Source organism: Gracilinanus agilis, chromosome 6 (assembly GCF_016433145.1).
Source record: "Gracilinanus agilis isolate LMUSP501 chromosome 6, AgileGrace, whole genome shotgun sequence".
In the NCBI taxonomy this organism is placed as follows: Eukaryota; Metazoa; Chordata; class Mammalia; order Didelphimorphia; family Didelphidae; genus Gracilinanus; species Gracilinanus agilis.
In genome coordinates this window covers 267,492,781-267,516,463 of record NC_058135.1, presented here as the reverse complement: position 1 = coordinate 267,516,463, position 23,683 = coordinate 267,492,781, and the positions used below count along the sequence as shown (strand labels likewise).

Here is a 23,683-nt window from a genome sequence, read left to right as displayed (position 1 = left end):
GGAAGCGAGAAAGCAAACATGCACGCAGCGCCGCCGCCACAAAGGGACCCGCATTTTGCTCATAAACAGCTTTTATTTTTGTTCTCAGTATGTGCCCTTGCAGATTTCACATGGTCTGGAGGCTCCGGACCAAAGGGAAAAGCTCGATTTAGACTCGTACAGGTCTAGCCAGCTCACTTGGAGTAGCACGAAGTAGAAGGTCTCAGAGAGAGGGAGTTTACACTTGTACCTTTTTTCTGAGATGGGTAATACAGTGAACAAAAAATCAGTAAAACAGAGACACTTAGGTCTGCGGAGGTCTTCAACTATACATATATACACACATCTGCCTCTCTATGTGTGTATACATGTGTGTGTACATGTGCCGCACACACACATATATGTATGCATATATTTTTTAATACGTGTACATACACACATATATGTATCCGCGCCTCCTACGTGAGACTCCAACTTTTTGACTTCCTTGTGTCTTGTGATCAGAATACAAATGGTTTAGATGTTGCACATCGCTGATTTTCCTTGTCTCGGTCCCTCCCTCCCAGCCCACCCCCCAACATAAATAACATTACAAAAGGTCGGATGTTCCTAAAGTTTTTTTTTCTTTTCAAAGATTTTGATTTTTAAGTCACTTTCCCCCCTCCCGCCCCGACCCCCCCCCTGCAAACTACCTCTGGGCTTGTAACACGGCAGCATGAATCGGACAAGACTGGGTAAAAGCATGGATTTCCAATGGATGGACAGCTGGACGCGGCTGCTTGTTATCTGGTGTAGGGATGGGTTTTTGCATTTCCACCGACAGATGCTACAACATTGGGAAGCAGGTAATTATCAGGACTGTCCCAGCCCCCTCCGCGAGGCGGGAGCGGGTCGGACTGCTGAGAAAACCCGAAAGGTGTTCAGGGATGGGACATCTCGGGAGGTTTCTCAGCTCGGTTATTTACACAGTTTTCTGAAGCTACATTTTCCGTTGGGAACAACCGTTTCCAAAGAGGCTTCTTTCTGGAGAGGAAGGCAGGGAGGCGAGGGGGTGGGCGTGGGAAAAGGAACCAAAAGAACCAAACCGAACCTCCTGTCTTGGTCCCCCCACTTATCATCACACACTTCATTACGAGAAGATACTGGACAATGATCGGTTTCTTTCTTTAAAAAGAGAAGAGCATGAGAGAGAGAGAGAGAGAGAGAGAGATTAAGAGAGAGAGAGAAGGAATGAGAGAGAAAGAAAGAGAGAGAGAGAGAGAGAAAGAGAGAGAGAGAAGGAATGAGAGAGAAAGAAAGAGAGAGAGAGGAGGGAAGAGAGAGAGAGAGAGAGAAGGAGGGAAAGGAGGAGGATTAAGGAGAACGACGCTCTTTTTTCATAAGTAAATGACACTGGATGGTCCGGATTCGATTCTTGGCTGGTGCAAATTCGGGCTGCAGTTTTAGTGTTGATTCATACCACATCATGGCCTTTTCAAACTCCTCCTGCATTGGGACAGGTGATTAAATGTGAGAAATAAAAACTTCCCATCCCTGATTCCCTCCAACCCCTGCCAAGGGGCAGCAATCTCCCGTTGGTGCCTTCTCAGAGTCATCAAAACAGACCCAATTTCTGAGGTCTGGGGGATGGGGGCAGCGGCGGTAAGGGGCAACTTCTGCTGCGGGGGTGCCACGTTTCATCAGAAATGATGGTCTCTGCCCCAACACCAGAGGGGAAAAGGGTGGCAGATGCTGGCACCGAAGGAGGTGATGCTGAGGATGGCACTTTTTTTTTAACCCTATTTCCCATCTTAGAACCAATGTATTTGTTCCCAGGCAGAAGAGAGGTAAGGACTGCGCAATGGGGGTTAAGTGACTAAGTCTGAGGCCTGATCTGAACCCCAAACCTCCAGTAACTAGGCCAGGCTCTCGATCCACTGAGCCACTTGGTTGTCCCCAAGAGAGCATTTTTCCATCTCAGAACTTTACGGTCAAGAGCAAGGCCCTGGTTCTAAGCAATGGCCATGGCTGGCCTGGCACCCTCGCTGTCAAACGTTAGCATCCACCATGTCTGGCCTTCTCAGCTCCAAAGCAAATTGGAAGCCAACCTGGGCACTGTTAGATGAGCTGCTTAGTGAGGCATCTCAGTTATGCTTGTGAATTTAGAAAATGCTGGTTTTCCACCCAAGTTGTGGTTGAAATTTTAAATGCCTGTCGGCCCACCCACCTCGTACGACCCAGGAACAGGCCGCTGTTCTTCGTCTCAATGCGGGCAGCTTTGTGGAAGAGAAAGGACCAATGGGTCCCCTTGCCCTGAAACTAATCCTGGGAATCAACCATTTGGAACTGGAAAAGAGCTCTGAGGGGCCCTAATTGCGCCCCATCCGCCGTTCAGACATTATAACCAACAGGGACAGAAGGAAGCAGAGCCCTCTCTGCGTCCGAAGAGACGGGCGGCCGGAGGGGGCTCGCTGGGTCCTGCTGCTACTCACCATCGCCACGTAGACATTGGCCAGCGTGAAATGGTTCACCACAAAGTGGGGGGCGATCTCTACGGCCATGGTGGCCACCACGATGGCGTCCTGCCAGAGCCTGGCATTGTGCAAGATGTTGGCCAGGCTGATCAGGGGCACGTCCTGGGCAGAGAGGAAAGAAGAGAGGCCGGGGATGATGACACCTTCACCCGAAGCCGCTGTCTGAGCATATCGCCAGGGTTTCTTTGTGAAGACCCCGCGGAGTCCCTCACCCACTTCCCTGCCATCTAGTTGTCTGGGGAGCCAACCAGAAGAGCTCGATCCTGATTATAATACCAAGGAAAGTGGCCAGTTTTCCTCAGTACATTAAATAAGCACTCACTGAACATTTATTTTTTTTAATTCTTACCTTCTGTCTTAGAATCAATACTGTGTATTGGTTTCAAGCCAGAATGAAAAGGGCTAGGCAGTGGGGATCAAGTGACTCACCCAGGATCACTGAGCTAGGAAGTGTCTGAGGCCAGATTTGAACTTGGGACCTTCTGACCTAGACCTGGCTTTCTAACGTTGGAGCCACCCAGCTGCCCCCTGAACACCTACTGTGTGCACGACGGCGTAGTAAGGTCATAGCATCATAGATACAGAATTAGAAGGAACCTTGGATGCCATCGAGCATAACCTCCCTCAGTTGACAGGGTCACACATCTAGTAAATTCTGTTGGCAGGACTTGAACTCGGGCTCCCCAAGTCCAGGGCACAATCCTGGAAACATACAGAAAAAGGTAGTCTAGGGCTACTGACTGCAGACAGTGAATTGGCTGGTTCCCTTCATCCTGGTAAGTGTGGCTTGTTCTTCTGCGGTGATATCAATGAAGGCTCCAAGAACAAAGAGAATCTCGCTCTCATCTACGTGCTCCTAATGAATGGAAACAGGTCTCCTCGCGGACCAGCTCTGGGGTATGTGCGCCAGAGCATGAGGGGTCCTTATGGGCCTGCGCACAAGTGGGTGACCCCCATGGCTTCTAGGGTGGACAAGGTGAAGGGCTGGCCATGCCCCTCTGAACGTTCACCAGCATCTGGCTGCTGTGTGGATGCAGTGCAGGCGTTACAGGTCTAACGTTTCGGTTCTCTCAGAGGAGTTCTTTTCAGCTTCCTGAGGCTCGAGGGAAGGCAGAGGAGAGGCTCAAGGTCTAAAGGATGTCTAAATGATAAGTTCAAAGATAGAGAGCTGGAAGGAACCACAGAGGCCCTCGAGTGTGACAGCCCCGTGTTTTATAGATGAGAAAGTGGAGGCATATGTAGGGAAAGCAAAGGATGTTCCCAAGGAAGTGTCACAGGTGAGATTTGAATCTGGGTCTTCTGACACCCAAGCCATTGCTTTTTTTCAGTGCATGTACATTGGTGGAGGGAATTTTGCACACAGGGGGTTCCTCCTATAGGTGAAATGTGGAAACTATAAACGCCTCCTCCTCCAGCCCCCAAACAAGAGAAATTCCAAAGTGAAAATCACACAGACACAGACACAGACAAGACGCACACACGCATGCACGCACGGCCCTCTTGTACTCACTTTCATATGATGTGGGGCATAATGGAGGGCCTGCCTCAGACAGTCGATGGCCTTCTTCCCTTGTCCTTTTACTCGCCAGTACAGGGCTGCCATGCTGGAGAGGACCCAGGAGGTCTGGTTCTGAAAGGGAATGGTTGGGGGGAGCTGACATCTCCTGCTCTCTCTGCAGGGATGGGTCTGGCAGGGAAGCCCCTGGAGCCCTCCTATGTCTTCCTGTTGACTACATGAATTACCCTTTCACAAATAAAGGTGATGTTTAAGGTTTTAAAAGGAGGAAAAAAAATCTAAAAGTGTGTGTGTCCCACCTGCCTAACACAAAAGAGCCACGTGGGACGGTCTCCTAATCTCCTCAGAGTGCCAACCATCCCTAGGCCAGGGGTTCTTTATTTTCTGGGTTTCATGGACCCTTATGAAGCCAGGAGCCTTCTCAAAATACTGTTTTTAAAAGCGTAATAAGAAATATAGAGAATTACAAACACAACCAATGAAATTGAAATAGTGATCAAAATACAGACTAAAAAAGCCTCAGCAAGTTCACAGACTCTCGGCCAAGAACCCAGGCTCGAAACCTTTTTTTCTTCCCTTGCCATAGCAAGTGCCCATTTGGGGAAAAAGAAAATACTGTCCAGGGAAAGTTTGCAATGGAAGGTCTTAAAGCACAAGGAAGGAGCCGCTGTCTTAGAGATGTGAGAGAGAAGGAAGAGGTTTTGAATTCTGAATTGAGTTCACAGAGGGCTCCTTTTCAGCCCTGAGATGCTTTAGGGTTGCTTCCTGGCAGGGGGAGTCAGGAGCGCCCCCCGGGACACGGCGCCAGCTTCCAGACGGGGGAACCTACCTTTTCCAAAACTTTGGCGATGCGAGTACCAATCTGTTCAAATGACTGCTGGGGGTACTTGTCTTTGCCAAGATTCTGTAGCACCTGGAGAGGGGAGAGAGATGGTGGGTCAGAACAATGAAGAGGGGAAAGGGAAGCAAAAGCCCGTGATTGGGGCAGGGAGAAGCCGGCGGTGGGAAGGCACAGTGATGGCAGAGATTGGGATCCAGGGCATCCGGGTTCAAATCCTGGCACTGCTACTTAATACTTGTGACCTTTCAAAAATGGCTCTTGTTGCAGGAGCCTACGGTTCTTCTTCTGTCTATTTAAGCCAACCCTTAGGCCCTTTCTAAGTCCAAGACTTCTTTTCTTATGATGTTATGAGAGAAATGGCCCCCAGAGCACGAGGGTCTGATCTTGTATCGCCACCTTGTTGGGAGCAAGATTGTCTCACTTTTGTATTTGTATCTCCAGCGCTTAGCTTGGCACATTGTAAACACTCAGAAGCTTCTCTCATTCAGTAAGTCATAGGGTCTAATTCTCCTACAGTCTTATTGTTACGGTGTGGAGGCCAGGACACCACGGTCTCATCTGACCCCAAAGGGCCACCGCCATTGCCATTTCTCCAAAACCTCCTTGGCCAGTGGCTAGGTTGGGTCTTACTGACCCTGGTCCCTTAGCCTGCTTGCCCAGCCACGCAAAGGAGTCTACATTCGCAGAGACAGGCAGGTGAGAAGATTTATTCTAAATACTGTATCATTTGGATGTCTAATAGGGCTTTTTTCTCATTTTTCCTTTTTCCTCGTTCCTTTGTCCTGGCCATCCACGGTATGTCCTCACATTCCCTGTCCTGGAGTAGCTTCTGAAGCTGGGATGATTAAGACTGAGAATGGAAGCTCTAGCCTGTCTAGCAAACAAAAAATGAGTCTTGGTCAAGAATGTCTGGGGGCAGCGCAGCCACATCCTTGTCTTTCTCCCATTGGGATGAAGAGATGAAAGTCAACCTTGGTTAGGCCTAAGCGGATTTCCCCATCTGGATCAGCGAGGACACTGGAACTCTGTGATGGGGCCTGTGGCTTTCCCATCTTCGTGAGGGGACCAGAGAATCAGTGGGAAATATGGGCCTGCCTCCTCGTTAGGCGCCTACCACGGAGAGACGTCTCGGGCTCTAGTGGAGAGCTGAATCGCGAGACTCCAAAGTTGGACCGATTGACTCAAGACTGAATGAAACGTCTTTGATCACCGGGAGAGATCACGGACTGATGACTTTATTGTATCGCCGGCCTAGAGAATGAGCGGGTTTTTCTTACCTGGAATCCAGCCTCAGAATTTTTACTCATTGCACTGGGGCTGAATACTCATGGCGAGGAGCCTTTTGGACCCCTCTTCAAAGCCGTCTTCCCCCAGTGCCACGCTCACCTCTTTTAGCTGGCTCTCGCCCGTGTAGTGCAGGCTGGCGCGGTTGGCCACTCCGTGCAGGTGGTCCAAGGTGTGCATGCTGGCAGGGAGGTTGCTGTTACAGAGGGGCTCCATCGCCGGCTCCTGAAGCTGCGTAGCAAAGTCTATGTGTTCTGTGATGCTGAAACGTGCAAAACCAACACAGGTCACACGTGAGCTGAGGGGCAACGTGGCAGGCACCGGTCAACCAATCAGGAGTATGGATTAGTCACTCGCTGTATGGCAGATAACACAGGGAGACAAAGTGCCCAAAGTTCTCCTGGGATGGTGGGAGAGACGACACGCACATAGGAGTGTGCCAGACACACATCGAGGACCTGGGAGGTCCTCACAGGGAAGATGTCCTGGGAAAGGCCTCCCGGGATGGGGGTGTCGAGAGTTGCCGAGGAGTTCTCGGCTTTGGGCACGGACGATTCCCAGTTTTCTTTTTATGCTCTATGGAGTATGGGAGTGTATTAATTAGAAATTTTGTGCCTTTGAACTACATTCCCCCAAATTCCTTTGAATCTCTACACCATGCTGAGTGGTCGCATATTGTCTATAAGTTCTGTGACTCTGCTCCCCCCACCCCCCTTCTCTCCCGACTGGGGCTGGGTTAGCTGGCTTTTTTACTTTAGTTATTAACAAACTTTACAAAATATAATAGTTATTGTATATTAATTTTAATCTTTACAGGAGTCTTCAATCCATTCCATTTCCTCCTAGCCCTTTCCTCTTCACAGAGGAGAGGATGGATGGGAGATTCCCACAAGGGGATGCTTTCTCCCTCAGTCACAACACAGAATGCACCTCCAGGGAGCCAAGAGGTAAGGCAGGAAGCCTTCTGCCCTTAGGCCACATATCTATACTGAACAGGACAGAGGAACTTTGTGTGACGGGATAGACTTTGCTGAGCAGCCAAGTGGCTTTCCCCCTATCATGGCACCTGAGAATGCAAGCCCTGAGTTCATATCTGGTCTCAGACATTTATGAGCTGTGTGATCCTGGACAAGTCACAGTATTGTCAGCTTTGGTTTCCTCATCCATAAACAGGGGATTATAATAGTGCCTACCTCCAGGATTGTTGGGAAAACAATGAAATAACGTATATAAAGTGCTTTGCAAACTTGTGTTTATTATTATTATTATTTTTTTATTAACTTATATCCTGGGACAACTAGGCATAGTGGACAGAGTGGTGAGCTTTGAGTCGGAAGAACATGGTTTTAAACCTCACTTGGTGACCACGGGCAAGTCACTTAAGCCCTGTGAGCCTCAAACCACTCTAAAAACGGTAAAATAGAAACCAGCATGATTTACTTTGGGGAAGATTTCCACATTGGTGAAATCCAAGGCTCTTAATGTCCTGAGCCATTGTGGAAGTATCTGTGGCTAGGAGATATTCATAGATAGGAAACACCTATGTCCTCTTTTTAAAACAAACAAACAAAAAACAATAAAAAAAACCCCTTACTTTCCGTCTTAGTACCACTCCAATCCATTCTCCACAAGCTGCCAAAATGATTTTCCTAAAGAACATTTCTGATCCTGCCATTGCCCCTCTCCTCAATGGATCCCAATGGCTCCCTATTACCTCTAAGATGATCGAATAAACTCCTATTTGGCATTTAAAGCTCTTTACCACTTGACCCTTCCTCTCCTTTCCTCTGCCTATTTTGGGTCTAGCCATCCTGGTCTACAATATCCCATCTCCTGCCTCTGTCCCTTGGCAATGACTGTTTCCAGTATCTAGAATGTATCTCCTCCTCACCTCCTATTTTATTTCCTTCCAGACTCAGCTCAAAAGCCACCTTCTACAAGAAGGCTTCTTGGCTTCCCCATGGCTGGTGCCTTCCCCCTAAGGCTCCTTGTACCTACACTGAGTGCACCTTCGTGTCCTTCATTAGAATATGAGTTCCTTGAGGACAGGCACTGCTTCCTGTTTCCTTTACCAGGCCTGGCACCTAGTAAGTGCTCAGGGAATGCTTGTCCAGTAACATCCCCCATGCCTAGCCCAGGGATTGCACACAGTCAGAAGAAAAGACATTAAAAAAAAATTCACATCGCTGGCTCTAGAAACAGTGTGCTAAGCATTACTATAATCAAATGCATTTTGTAGATCAGTGAGCACGAGTTTTTGGAACAGTATTTGCTGTTCTACCAACTGCCTTAAGTCAGCAAAAATGACTAACTCTATGCGTTCTACAAGGCAGGATCTGACCTTCGGTGAGATTCAGGGAAGTTTCTCTAATCCTTCAGGTCAGTCTGTGAGGGATGGTGAGAGGAAGGACTCAGGATCAAACCAGGGGCACCAGCGCAGCGTTGTGGGGCAGCACCTTAGCTGGGTTCATCTGTGCCCCCCGGCGAGGAAGCCCATCCCTGAAGGCCCCAAACCCAGACTATAGGGCTCGTGGTGTGAAGATACTCACTCGATGTTTTTGGCTGAGACGGCGAGCCAGGTACTAGCCACGGTGGTGAGTTCCACTCGACGGAGCTTTACACACTCATCAGGGCTTGGCCAGCCCAGGCTTTCATAGTCGTGCTTTTTTCCTGAGAGGAGAGAGATGAGAGGAATCAGTATCTCTGCCGAGGAGCAGGACCAGAGGATGGGCTGGGCCCTGGGGATAGTTTCAGATCCAGCTGAGAGGAGGTGGAGGGGAAAAGTTCTGCTGAATCCCCACCATCTCTACCTCTGCCCAAACCCTGGGTGAAGTGCCAGGAATAAAGGGCATCCAGTGACTCAAGCAAGGTTTGGTGAGACGCTCCTTCTCTTATTTGTGAATGACGTAGATTTAAAAAAATTAATATCCAAAATACTCCAAGTATTATATTTAATAAGATTTATTAAAAATTAACTTGAAGCAAAAAGGAAACTTAAAAGGCTAGATTCAAGAGGGAGCTCACCCAAGCCACACACATGGGAGAGAGAGCGAGAGGGAGGAGTTACAGAACTATATAAACAGTAACATAAAGATGCACATAAATGAAAAAGGGAAAAAGAATTTTGGGACGGAAAGAATTCTGGGAGATGGAGTCCAAAAGGTACAAAATTTCTAATTAATACAGTGATCAGTGTGGGGGAAAGGAGAAATCCTTTGATGCTGAGTCCCTCACCAAACCTATCCCTTATTCAGCAATCCTTTAATTTATATACAATTTCCCAGGAAAAACATGCAGGTGCTGGGGGAGACAAAAGACAAATAAGGCACATTTTCTGCTTTCCATGAATTTATAACCTAATAGTCTGTGGGGATGTGTCCAGAGATAAATATGACATAAATTAGAATAGAAGTGCACACCCTAGGAAGAATCTATAGTGCTATGAGGGAAGAATATGGAGAATAAAATATGTAGCTTCTAGCCCCAGAAGGGACACGAGAGGGCATCTTGTTCAACCCTCTCTCTTTTTTTTAAAACTCTTACCTTCTGTCTTAGAATCAACACTGTATATTGGTTCCAGGGCAGAAGAGTGGTAAGAACTAGGGAATAGGGGTTAAGTGACTTGACCACAGTCACACACCTAGAAAGTGTCTGAGGCCAGATTTGAACTCCCATCTCTAGGTCTGGCTCCCAATCCACTGAGCCACCTCGCTGCCCTCTCAACCCCATCATTTTATAGAAGTGGAAACCGAAGAATAGAGTTTAAGTGACCTTTCCAGGCTCACACAAGTGTGGTAAGATTTTGAATAAGGCTGCTAGTTCCAAACCCAACCTTCTTTCTAGTGTATCACACTTCCAGCTGAGGGGTAGGTGTATGTGTATTGGGGGTGGGGAATGAATCATATTAAAACTCTAGCTCTGGCTACAGTAAAGTTATTTCTCTAAAGAGTGGGAGGTAATGAGGTTTTTAAATGAAGAGTATTAATACCTCTCATGGGTGCCATTTTGGGGGTCAAGGGTACTTTCCAAGGATCATTGTCTGAACAAATAAAAGAATCAGCCCTTTCCTGAAAGGAGTTCTAAAGGAAAACACAAGAATCTGAAGGAATTCAAAAGAGATGGGTGGAAAGCTTTATTTTTTGTAAGCACTAATGAATACCCCCAGATTGTTACAGGGAACAAGTATGGGAGCTGGGAGAGAGAAGACAAAATGGAAGCATTAGCAGGTTGACCTAAGGATTATGATTTCAATCATTTTACCAACAACCCAAGTGTGACAGGTTGTCCCACCTTTCTCTTCTCTGCCATAAATTCAGCTTAAGAAGCTCTGGTGGTTCTTTTCTGCCTCTAAGATAAAATATAAACTCTACTGCTTGGCCTTTAAGACCTGGTACAGCCCGACTCCAGTCCACCTTTCCAGGCTTCAGGTATGTTATTGTTCCTCTGACTAGACCGTGTGTCATTGGCAATGTAGAGAGGATGAGGAAAGGGGAAGAGTTGATGATGACTCTGATGTGTCTGGAAAGATGGTGGCATCCTGGACAAAGAGGGGAGTTAAGGGGGTGAGGTCATGGGGAAAGATACCGAGTTGTGTTTGGGTCATATTTTTGAGACATTTGAGTGGAGGAGGATGGTTGGAAGTTGGTGGGAACCAGCATGGCATTGGTCCTAGAGTTGGAGGCATGGCTTCCAATCTCACCTGTGTGATACTTCCTACATGACCTTGGGTAAGCCATTAATTATTCTGGGTCTCAGGTTCTTTATCTGTAAAAGAAGGGGCTTAGTTTTGATGGACTCTGTTCTCTTCCATCTCTTTTATCTATAACTCTGTGCTGTGTGACTGGTGTTCAGCTAAGAGATGAGATCTGCATATGCAGATTGGGGAGCCTTTTGTGCAAAGATGGGATTTGAGGAGAGGGCCCTGGCCAGATTCATGGGGTACAAAACAAACCACACATGTGACGGTTAGTAGAACACAGATGCTGATCCAGCAAGAGTGTTCAGACAAGAAGTAGGATTAAGAGAGAGTAATATCACAAAAACCCAGACAGGAGAGACTACCCAGGAGGAGGGAGGGCTCACTGGTATAAAATAACACAAAATGATCAAGGAGGAAGACTGAGGAAAGGCCTGATGGCTCTCACTTATCAATGTACCTCTTAAAATGTGATTTCTCAAATGGAATGCAGTTTTTAGATGTGATCTGTCCAACAGAGAGTACAAGAAAGCCATTATCTCCCTTAGTCTAGACTGTGTGTGTGTGTGTGTGTGTGTGTGTGTGTGTGTGTGTGACGGACCCTTTGGGCAATTGGTGAAATCTATGGACTCCTCAGAGTAATGTTTTAAAATAAGTGAATAAAATGTTAAACTTCAGTTAGAGATTAGTGAAAATAAAGCTAAAATAAAAAATAAAGAAAATAAAATAAAATTTTTTCCATCCAACTTCATGGGACTCTAGGTCTAGAGACAATACTTTTATGAGTGCAGTTTTATTATTTTTTAATGATCTCTATCATATATTTGGTTTATGCCATACAAACATAAAGCTTGTGGTCATCTAAAATTCCCAGGTCTTTACTGTATGAACTGCTATTAATTCAGCTCTCCTACATTTTGATTTCACCCAATTTGTTATTTTTTTCTCCATTCGGCAACCAGTGAATGGCTACACTTTGGAAGTAAACCATATCCATGTTGACATTCTCATTCTAAATAAGCCCAGAAGATACCAAAGGTATAGCTAAAGTGAAAGGACAGATCAAGGTTCTCCTGGATGAAATGGTTTCCTTCTGTACTCAAAGGCAACAAGAAAGACCATTTCAAGAGGCACTTGGTCATTTCTCCTTGAAGGGCTCATAATGAGCATATAAATGTGGTCTCCTTTAGGGCAGACCTGTTTGTACCCTTCTTCAAATCCCCACAGAGAGCAAGGCGTTCACTACATAGTAAGCATTTAATAAATGCTTGTCGTTTAAGTGATAAGCAAATGAAGCATCACAAAGATAACATCAGCTTGTGCACCAACATTTGCTAGAAAGGATGAAGAAGTTTTCATGAATTTTTATGAAGGAATTCTTTATGAAGACTTCAAAATTTTTTTAATGAGCACTATTTATTGAAATTTGGTGACTTCCCTGCTCAAGATGGGTGTAGAGAAGACAGCAATAAGTACGCAGAAAAATATGGTTCGGGATTCAGAAATGAAGGTGGAGAAAGGATTCAAAAGCCTCATGCCTTCATATCACGAGCATGTCCTTTAATAAGAGAATTTGAAGATACTAGACTTGTTAAGCACTGGAGAGCATCACAAAAAAATGAAAACTGACTATTGACAAGTAAGAAACCACAAATTATTAATGAAGAAGTTATTTCAAAATCAATTTTCAATGTCCAATCGGAGCATTAAGTACAAAGGACAATGGTTGCCTTTGTGGGGTCAGGGCTGGGGAGTTTTTGTCAGAGGCCTGCAAATCAGCATGCAAAAAACAAAGATACAAACAGATATCATCTATGGACTAAGGAATATAATATGTAATGTGCACATATATACTATATATGTGTGTGTGCATATGTGTGCTAAATATAGAGAGGTAGATAGATAAGACACAGGACAATTATAATCTTCATAGAGACAAACATTTTTAATAAATACTTGAAATTTATAGGCCTGTTCTAATTATAATGAACCTATTTTCCAGACCAAAATGCTTCCAGATTGTTGTGTGAAAATGGATTTTTTTCATGTCGTATATATCTGCCAGTGACATTTACTGAAAAATAAAGAAGATTCCACCGGGGAAAAAATATGCATGTCTATATGGTCTATGGTGCTAGAGAAGGCTTTTGGGAGTCCCTTGGACAGCAAGGAGATCAAATCAGTCACTACTCAAAGAAATTAATTAGACTATTCAAATAATGAAGTGGAAGCTTAAATATTTTGGCCACATAATGAGAAGACGGGACTCACTGGAAAGGACCCTGATTTTGGGAAAGATTACAGGCAAAAAAGAGAAGTCAGAGGATGAGATGGATAGATAGTGTCATTGAAACAACGAATAAGAACGTGGGCAGACTTAGAGAGAGTGGAATGTAGAAGGGCATGATGTGCTATGGTCCATGGGGTCATGAAGGGTTCTGTCTCAGAAGCCTTAGAAGAGATGGACACGACTGAACAATTGAACAACTCTATCTGTCTGTCAGTCTGTCTGTCTATCTATCTATCTATCTATCTATCTATCTATCTATCTATCTATCTATCTATCATCTATCTACTTTATCTATCTACTTCATCTACTTTATCATCTATCTATCTATCTATCTATCTATCTATAATTATTTTTCAAATAAGAGAGGCAGTATGATACAGTGGATAGAGAGTAATCCTGAGGAGTGGGGGAAATAAGATAAAGATCTTGATCAAGCAACAAGAGAAACAAGAAGAATCCCAGAATACCTCCTGGGAATGGCCACAGATGACCCTGGGAGAGGATAGCTTTTGGTGCGGAGGCTTAAAATCTGATTTCCCAGATTTTTATGGAATTCTAGTGTTGGAAGGAACTTTCTAGACCATCTATTTGAAGTCATACCCAAGGAAGATTCTCTTTACCACATATCAAACATATGGTCATCCTACTTGAATCTGAAGACCTTTCAAAAGGGAATGAGAATTGGAGATGCATTACCTGAGAGGTAAGACCTTCCATTATCACATAGCTTTAATTTTTCCTTATATCGCATCTTAATCTCTTTTTCTCTCTAACTTCTACCCATTATGTTCTTACTCCTTGTTTTGCTCTTTGGGGTACCAAGGAGAACATGGCTAAACTTTTCCCCTCATGAAAACTCTTTGAATACATGTAGCACGACCCCTTGAAGTCTCCTCTTCTCCAATATAAGCATCCTCATCCTCATATGGTATAATATTGAGGACCTTCAGCATTCTGCTTTTTATCCTCTGCTCAATTTCCAACTTATAGATGCTTCCTTAAAATATGGTGCTGCTTAGAACTTAGCAAAACTCCATATATGCTCTGACCAAGGCAAAATACAGCATGGTTAGCAATGTCTTACTATGGACATCATATCTCTTGGCACAGCCTAAGATGGCATTAGTTTTTTTAGCTCCCATGCAACACTATGGAAAAGATATGGCTTGTAATTTAAACAACTACAACCTAACCTATTTAAACAGCAAAGATGTTTCTATAAGTGACATAAAATAGGAGAATCAGATCCAGAAACGGATGTTGACAATGATTATAATAAAATTTTTGATCTGTTTCTAAAACTGTTACCTTTTGTCTTAGAATCAATACTATGTATTAATTCTAAATTCTAAATTCTAAAGCAAAACTGTGGTAAAGACTGGGGTTAAGTGACTGGCCTAAGGTCACATGGCAATTATAATAATTTTAAAAAGAAGTTTAATTGATGTAAAATAATTGCCATGAGGAAACCAAGAGCCTAGAAATCATGGTGGCCAGCAAACATTTGATGTCTTTGCTAAGCAGAGAGATGGTGGCCAAATGCAAAGCTAGTTTAGAATATAAACTCCTTTATAGAGCTGGATGATAGAAGAGTGAACTTTATTGGCTCACAAAATGGGGAGAAGTAGTGGAAGGAAAAATACACTTAATGAAAGCTTGGGGAAAGGCAAAGCCATCCCAAAGGCATTTAAGGATGGAACTAAAAGGACAAGAAAAGAGCAAAAAATGGAAAAGATCTGCAGAAATTTTTACAATTAACTACTTTTGTCACTAGGGACAGTAAAGTCATCATCTTTCATATTCTATCATCACAGTCCTGAATATATTGAGAAGACAAAAATAAGAGTGAAGAAAACAGTGCAGGAAGACTACAATATACAAAGGAAAGGACCATGCTGATAATGCAATTTTGAGAGTATTAAGGTATTATTTGTCAAGAGAGTTAGATATCAAAGGTTTTGAAAAAATCTTGCTTATTATTTAAAAAAAATAAAAAAAGGGGACCACAGAAAAAGAAAAGCCAGCAGGATATGTAGCAAGAATGAGGAATAATTGATGTAAAGCCTGCTGACTTCTTTGGTAAGTATACTATATCACGAGAATGGAAGAATGATCACCACTACATTACTGTCTGGAGCAGTTTGGTGGGAGGCCATGGAGACGTGGACATGAGTCCTATATGATAGGCCAATATGGATATGCATTTTTGGATGGAGTACTCACATTGAAGAAATCAGAGAATCACTAGAATATTGAAGTATCACACTGCTGGTTCATACTGACATTGTCACTAAAAATAATCCCTAAACTGTTATCTAGCCATACCTTTTCCATCTTGTACTTGAAAGGCTGGTTTTTTGAATCCAGGTGTAAGACATTAATCCTTACTAAATTTTATCTTATTAGATTCATCCCCTACTAAAATAATTTGGATTCTGATTCTGTCATTCAAAGTGTTACCTATTCCTACCCACTTACTGTCATCTGCAAACATGATGAGCACATCATTGATATCTTTATCCAAGTTATTGCTAAAAGTGTTCATTATTAATAGGCACAGGGTCAACGACAGAACCATGATACACTCTATCTCTTTCTAACTGATTTAAAGTCATTAATGACCACTCTGTGGGGTCCAACCATTCTACCAATTTTGGATTCATTTAGCTAGATCAGCACTTTCCCATATCCTTCCATACTTTCCACAAGGATAATATAATGAGCTTTTTGTCAAATGTTTTATTTATTAAAATTTAATTCTATTAGAGCTAAAGCATTTCCCTGACCTACCAGTGTAATAACCCTGTCAAAAAAGGAAAAATAGGTTAGTCTGGCATAACCTCTTCTTGGTAGTTCTTGGTTCTTGGTTCCTCAGGATCAAAGTCAAGATCATTAACTTGGCTGTAGATTCCATTTACACTCACACACTCTCTCTCTCTCTGGCAATCAAAATGGAGACATTTGCCCTTCTCCAGTACTGTGCTCTCTCTCTCTCTCTGCATTCTTCAAAAGATCATTGTTGGTGACTTAGCAATTGTATCTGTGAGTTATTTTAGGACCCTAAGATACTGTTCTTCTGGACCTTGTGATTTAACTCATAAGGTATGTGCTTACTATCTCTTCCTTCTTATCTTGAGTTTCAACTCTCTACTAAACATTTTGTTTTCTTCCTATTCCAAAGATTTTTCTTCTTGGAAGAGAAAAAAGAAGCAAAGTAAAAAATGAGCAATTCTGCCTTCTCCCCATTATCATTCTACCTATCCCTTCTGAGTATTTCTACCCATTTTTTGTTGTTGCTGTTGTTCTTATCTGTGCTAGCCAGGTTCAACGCATTCTGAGGCTTAGTGCTTCAGACACTGATCTAGGAGGATCTTGTCATGTTTCTGTATTTATCCTCTTATTTACCTGCCCCTCCTTCTATTGCTGCATATGCATTTGCAAAATCTAAGTTGGGCTGCCTGTATAGCCATATCGTTTCCTTAGGCAATTCCCTCTTCTCTTACTCAGAATAATTTTTCTTTGAGTCTTCAGAATGCCATTCTTGAGAGCTTTCCCTGAGTGGATTTCTGCAGAGTTTTTGTCCATGAAGTTCTACTCATCCTTTCTCTGAACCCTTCGTAATTTTTTTTTCTTCAAAAGTCTAGGGTGCATGCCAGTCTATTTTTAGCTTTTTTCTTAGAATGGCTACAGTTCCCATCACATCCACCCAAGATAGCAGTTTTTCATTTTGGATGAGATTTAGATCTAGCAAAGTGGTTCTTTTGTTGCTTCTCTCCATCTTCTGAAGGATGAAACCATCATTAATGCAAGCCAAGAAAATTTTAACTATTTTGCTTTTGGCAGAGGGAGCATATTGGTGATATGATTTCCAAACTCTTTATCTATTTCCTCTTTCGGTCCTGGTGATCTGTGGCATATTCTGATGACAACGTGGCTTTGCGTTCAGCTTCTGTGGACTGTTCACCACCATGTTTCCTGGACCTCCTTATATGAATATGGCTTCTTAATACTCAGTCTTTCTTGAGTGGGCTTCTGCCTTTTAGAATCTAGCTTTTTTTCAAAGCTCAACTCAAGTGCAAACTTCTTGAAGACTTTCTCCATCATCCTAGTTGTTTCTCTCTTAGTGAAATTATATTTTTGGGGGGCAACTAGGTAGGCCAGTGGACAGAGAATCAGGTCTGGAGTCAGGAGGACCTGAGTTCAAATCTTTCCTCAGATACTTCCTAGCTGTGTGCCCCCTGGCAAGTCACTTAATCCCAATTGTGTAGCCCTTACTTGTCTCAGAATTGATACTAAGACAAAAGGTAAGGATTTAAAAAAAAATTACTTTGTATGTACTTTGGATGTGTTTTGCTTTTCTTATATGTGTGTACATTGTTTTTCTGAATATAAGCCCCCTTAAGGACAAAAACTCTTTTCTTTCTTGCCTTTGTATTCCTGGAGTTTAGTACATGCTTGGCACATGGTAAGAGCATTCCTTATTTAAAAAAAAAACCATATCCTTTTAAAAGTCATAGAGGTCCCATTCTTTAAGCCTCAGGAGATCTCTACAAGGTCATATTTGCCTCCTTAATAGGACAATTCATTTTTCTTGTTATTCATACTTTATATATATGGGCATAGATATCTGAGGTCATATATTTTATGGCACGCTTTCTTGGATTTTTGCCTTCTGTGACCTTCTCTATCAATGTTTTAAATTATAGCTACTCTGTATTGTATCTGGTTTAGCGGATATGGGCAGTTGTGTCCCTTCTTCCTTTTTATTTTAAAGCCTATTTGACTAGATTTTTGACTATTTAACTAGATAAAAAATTCCTGATATATATATACATATATATATCAGCCCTTGTTAGATATAAACTCCTATCCTTGGCAGGAATTCATCATTTCTATATTTTAATCTCAATAATCCCTTTTTTCAGACTCTATATTTGTAATCAGTTATTCATATCCCAGATTTTCATCTCTCTTCCAAAGCTCTTGTCTTCCACTGGTGGCAATGATGAAGTCGCTCTCTGTGCTCTTTAGGGTCTTCAATTTTTTACACAAGAATTCATTCTCTTTAATTATACTTTCTAGAGATCAAGGACCTACTTGTACAAAAAATATTTATAGCAGCTCTTTTTGTAGTGACAAAAAATAGGAAACTGAGGGGATGTCCATAAATCAGGCTGAATAACTTGTATGTTGGATTACAATGGAACACTATGGCACCACCAGAAATGATGAACAGGATGTGAGTTCAGAAAAATCTGGCAAGTATATGAACTGATGCAACGTGCAATGAGCTGAACCAGGAGAACAGTGTATACAGTAATAGAAATATTGAAGGATGATCAATTGTGAAGGACTAAATTATTATCAACAATGCAAGTTTCCAGGATAATTCCAAGGGCCTCATGATGAGTCAAAGAAGGAACCGTTGCAGTCAGACTATAGATCGAAGCATACCATCCTTCATTTTATTTCCTTCATGAGTTTTTTCTTGTATATGCAATGTACATTTTCTTTCCAGCATGAGGAATATGGAAATACATATTATATGACAACACTGGTATAACCTATGTCAGACTACTGGCTTTATCAGGGAGGGAGGAGGGGAAGGAATGAGGCAGAGAATCTGAATTGCAAAATGTCATATAATAATTGTTAAAAATTGTTTCTAGGGGTCAGCTGGGTAGCTCAGTGGATTGAGAGCCAGGCCTAGTGATGGGAGGTCCTAGGTTCAAATCTGGCCTCAGACACTTCCCAGCTGTGTGACCCTGGGCAAGTCACTTGACTCCCATTGCCTAGCCCTTACCACTCTTCTGCTTTGGAACCAATACATAGTACTGATTCCAAGACACAAGGTAAGGGTTTAAAAAATTTAAAAAAAAAATTGTTTTTACATGTAATTTTGAAAAAAATTTTTAACGTTTAAAAGATTATGTTTTCTTCTGTTAACATTGTTTATTAGGTTTTGGAAAATAATAAATCTTTCAGTGGATAATGTGCCACCCTTCTAACCCAATATTTCTTCCAGTTAAGAAAACTCTCTGAGAGTACAGACAGTGCATAACTATAGCTCCCCACTTCTTTGATCTTTTCCCACTTCTCTATGGAGAGAAGGAAAGTATTTTTATTGTTTGTACTACAATAGCTCAGGATCAAGATTAGAAATGACTTGTTTTGTTGAACTTGTTGTAGATATTAGTGTTCACCCTTCTCCTCCTCCAAGGACTCAAAGCCATTTCTTTAATAATCTATTCTAAATTCTATCTTTTCTTTGAAATGATCAATGCCCAGTTTATTAATCTGTAATTTCTAAACTCTACCTTTTCTCTCCTTCCATTTATCCTAATTTTTCTTTCTTTCTTTCTTTCTTTTTTTTTTAAATCCTTATCTTCTGCCTTAGAGTCAATACTAAGTATTGGTTCAAAGCAGAAAAGCAGTAAAGACCAGGCAACTGGGGTTAAGTTTCTTGCCCAGGGTTGCATAACTAGGAAGTGTCTGAGGCCACTTTTGAACCCAAGACCTCCCACCTCTAGGCCTGGCTCTCAATCCATTGAGCCACCCAGCTGCCCCTTATTGTGATTTTTCAAAAAGGGCCAACAATGATTCCACAGGCACATTTGCAAATGTATTTCTCAACACCCTAAGAGTTATTCTTTTGAGCCAAGAGACTTGAACTGATTTAACTCAACTTGGTGATTTAAAAAATTATTTATACTTCTAGCTTTGGTTTCAGATTCTTCTTAATGATGAATTCTTTCCAGTTTGAATATCTTTTTCCTCAGTGGATAAAGTGGAACTAAATTTGAAGTTGACATTAAACCATCTTTCCCAAACAGTGGAGCTGCCTTTCTCTTGCTCTTTGTCTTGGTGTAAACACAGCTCCACTGCATTCCCAACTCACTTTGATTCCCTCTTTTTCCTTTTTTGTTGTCTTTGGCATTTTTGCAAATCTCAGCTCATTCTGGTGGTTTTAGTCTTCCCAATACTATTGGTATAAGTATGTATATTATACTTTTGTATTTGTTCTTGGATGTCATTCCCTTTATTAGTTCTTGTCACCTGCTATAGTGAAATGACCTGTAGTGGCTTTTAGGAGATCGGGGTTCTAGTCTCTCCTCTCTCACTAATTGGCTCCATGATCTAAGGTAATTCATCTCATCTCTCTAGGGATCAATTTTCAGACTTTATTGCAGAGAATATGAAGCCGTCCAGCAGCTTCACGAAGATTCCTAGTGGGTTGGACACTTAGAAAGGGGAACCAAGGACTGAGTGAAAATGGGTTACGGGTTAAGGATTAATGGAAAGAGAACATAAGGAGAGAATAAAAATACACAGACATAGAAAGTTTTGGCATAAGGTAGACAGACAGCGAGTAAGCTCTGATGGTCAAGAGCTTCATGGTTAGGAGCTCTGATGGTCAAGAGCTCTCTTGCCAACTGATGTCTTGTCACTTTTATTGGGGTTACAACAGTATGGGGGGAAGGGGAGAGGCTGGTGGCCTGATACATTAACATTATGAGGTAAACTGCCAAAATCTGAAACAATAAGTAGAGCTAAGATCAGGATCCAGGGTGGATATGGCCTAAGGCATCTAATGATGTTTGATACCTATGTTAATTGATCATTGAAGGAAAAGTAAGGAGACTGAGATAACTGACTCTCTTCTGGGGTGTAGCCTTAGGGAAGGGCTAGGGATTTGGCAAGGTCAACATTCAATTTGACTCAGGATTGCAGGGATCAATCATTAGCAGTATAAGAGTTAAGTTTTTGAATACTTCTTAAAATAATATCACAATTAATGTATACCTGGATTGCTACAGAATACAACTCTAATGGCTGGTCATGCCTGAATATTAAATGTATATTTGCCTAAAAGACTATTTTAAGGAAAACTCACACAAGGCAAGCACTCACAGAGAGGTAAGAAGACGTGATATGAGGATGCTTTTGAGGTCTCTCTGGAGACACCGGCATAGGGCCATCCCGCATGGCGTCCCCTCCTCAAAGAAGGCCCTGCGCTCCATGAGCAGAGCAGGATTGCCAGCGCTCCAAAGAAACGTGAAAGGCACAACTTTAGAGACAACGCCATCGCCAGAGTGCAGAGGGACTATTTGTGCTCGACCTCCGGGAGAGACTTCAAAGTTCTCATGGGGCTGATCAGCTCCAGTTGGACGTACTGTATGTCGACTCTGACATAGTGATGTTGTTTTGGTCCTCTGAGTACGAAGGACAACAACCGACCGACCATCAAATGCCTAAAAGAATATGTTTCCTCCCTGCTAAAAAGACTACTTCAAAGCAAAATAGAATGGAGTTATTTGATGGAGCCTGATCTAACTTAGTAAAGATGCCTCGAGAGAGACAGAGATAATCTTTCTTAAAGCAACTCTATCATAGGGCCAGTGGCTTAAGGATGGGCAGCACCTCCTCTCTCCCCTCTTCCTTAGTTCTAGTGCCTGCCTTCTGCTCATTCCCTTTAATTTGTTTTTTTTTTTTAAACCCTTAACTTCTGTGTATTGGCTCCTAGATGGAAGAGTGGCAAGGGTGGGCAATGGGGGTCAAATGACTTGCCCAGGGTCACACACCTGGGAAGTGTCTGAGGCCAGATTTGAACCTAGGACCTCCTGTCTCTAGGCCTGACTCTCCTTCCACTGAGCTACCCAGCTGCCCCCAACTCATTCCCTTTAATTCATCCTAAACAGCTTGCACACAGTTGTTTCCAGGCTGGCTCCCCCATTAAGACTGTAAGTTCTCTAAGGGCAGGACCTTTGCCTTCATGATTGGTACTTAATAAATGTTTACAGAGTGATTAATGAATTGATTTGAAAAAATTGAGACTATACGAGAAGGCATTATTTCAGATGGTGGGAAAAAGTCAAACACGAAACCACAGCACGTCAAAGGGAACGGAAGGCCGGCTTGTCTTTTGGTCTGAGAAAGTAGATGCTCGACACGCCAAACTAATAACATGGTGAAAATGCAGGTAGATAAAGAAATGAGTTTAATGTGCGAGCTGCGAGCTCAGGTACGGAAGGCGGAGCAACCTCTGCTCTCTCAGCCTGAAATCTTTCAAGCTGGACCTTCCCCTGCGATGGCTGACGTGGACAGTAAATATGATAGATGAGGCCCGAGACCTCGAGAACGAAGATGCTCTTACCTTGCGGTCCGGGGGCGGGTATCTTGGGGCCACTAATTTCCAGAGTCTTCTGAAAACGGCGTTCATTTTCTGCCTGCATCTGCTCCTCGTTGTTTTTCCCAGGTGGTTCCTGAGAGTCCGAGCTTTCTACCTTGGGTTTCTTTAAACGTTTCACCTGGAATGTGATCTGAGAAAGGAAAGCACGAGGACAAATAAGATCAGCGGCTCAGGGGCTGGGGGTGGGAGAGGATGGCTGACTTGGGGAACGCCACGAAAAGAAGGACAAAGCAAGACCTAGGAAATCTGAAATAGTCATTGTTTTCTCCCTCTGTGAACTTCAGCGAGATCGCCAAAGAGAGAAAATTTAATCCAATGATGCAAAAGCCAAAGCGGCACTAGGACATTTATTAAGAGACCCAACAGAAGACAAAGGGATTCAGGTATCTGCAATCTTCGTTAAATGAACCCTAAGCCTGGATTTCCTTAAGGTTCTGCAACCTCTGACAAAGCCACATCCAAGAGAATATGGAAGGGCTCAGAGACTTTTTTTTTTAAACCCTTAACTTCTGTGTATTGGCTCCTTGGTGGAAGAGTGGTAAGGGTGGGCCATGGGGGTCAAGTGACTTGCCCAGGGTCACACAGCTGGGAAGTGTCCGAGGCCGGATTTGAGGATCTCCTATCTCTGGGCCTGGCTCTCCACCCATCGAGCCACCCAGCTGCCCCCAAGTTAATCTATTTTAAACAGAAGGGAGCCACCACCCCAGGGACATCTCAAACTGTGCCCTGAGTCGGCTGCGTCTTACCCATTCCGTCTCGTCGTCGTCGTCATCTCCGCAGTCGCCGAAGCAGGAGGAGCTGGCCACTCCGTCCTGGAGGCCTTTTTTCAGCACCCGAATCCCCTGCAGGTCCATCCGCCGCCCTTTGACCTCGAGCGCGCCTTCGAAGGCTTCGAGCGGCCAGGCGTTCTCGAATTCGTCCACCAGAGCCAGCATCTCTTCGGACATCTGGGCATCGCTCAGACTCTCCAGCCCGTCCGAGCCATTGCTTTCTGCAACCACCGTGCCTGAAACACAAGGGCCGGCGGGTTACTGCCAACGGGACGCCCCACCGGACACACGGCTCTGGGACATGCACCCACGGGTGGGTGGCTGGAGAGGGCCCGGGCACCCCGGAGTCTGTGATTCTGCTGGGTCTGCTGGGGTGCTCGTGAATACCAAGGGACACTCAGCATTTGTGATTAGTACAGGAGGAGAGTCCTGCGCAAATCACGCCAAGGGCATGAGTCTGATTCCTGTGGGGGCTGCTCATTGCTCTGTGCTAGAGCCACCGGCTGAGATGCTAACCTTGGTCAGCCACACTGCAAAAACACGTGCTGTTAGTTAGGAGGGGGTGTGGGGGGGGAGGAAGGAAGGAAAGAGGGGGGAAAGGGGA

The 23,683-nt window shown here is 43.5% G+C and overlaps 1 protein-coding gene across 1 annotated transcript in view; it reads right to left on the bottom strand.

Annotated features, from left to right (window-relative positions):
• Positions 1 to 1,298: 1,298 nt before the first annotated feature.
• TTC17 (tetratricopeptide repeat domain 17) overlaps positions 1,299 to 23,683 on the bottom strand; it is a 124,889-nt gene continuing 102,504 nt past the window's right edge. The window contains exons 18-25 of the mRNA XM_044681112.1: positions 23,056 to 23,315; positions 22,274 to 22,439; positions 8,683 to 8,803; positions 6,236 to 6,395; positions 4,838 to 4,921; positions 4,003 to 4,122; positions 2,451 to 2,594; positions 1,299 to 1,464 (exon numbers count right to left, since the gene is read on the bottom strand). Of these exons, the coding sequence (XP_044537047.1) occupies positions 1,333 to 1,464; positions 2,451 to 2,594; positions 4,003 to 4,122; positions 4,838 to 4,921; positions 6,236 to 6,395; positions 8,683 to 8,803; positions 22,274 to 22,439; positions 23,056 to 23,315 (1,187 nt within the window). The 3' untranslated portion in view covers positions 1,299 to 1,332. The remainder of the gene's footprint in view (positions 1,465 to 2,450; positions 2,595 to 4,002; positions 4,123 to 4,837; positions 4,922 to 6,235; positions 6,396 to 8,682; positions 8,804 to 22,273; positions 22,440 to 23,055; positions 23,316 to 23,683) is intronic.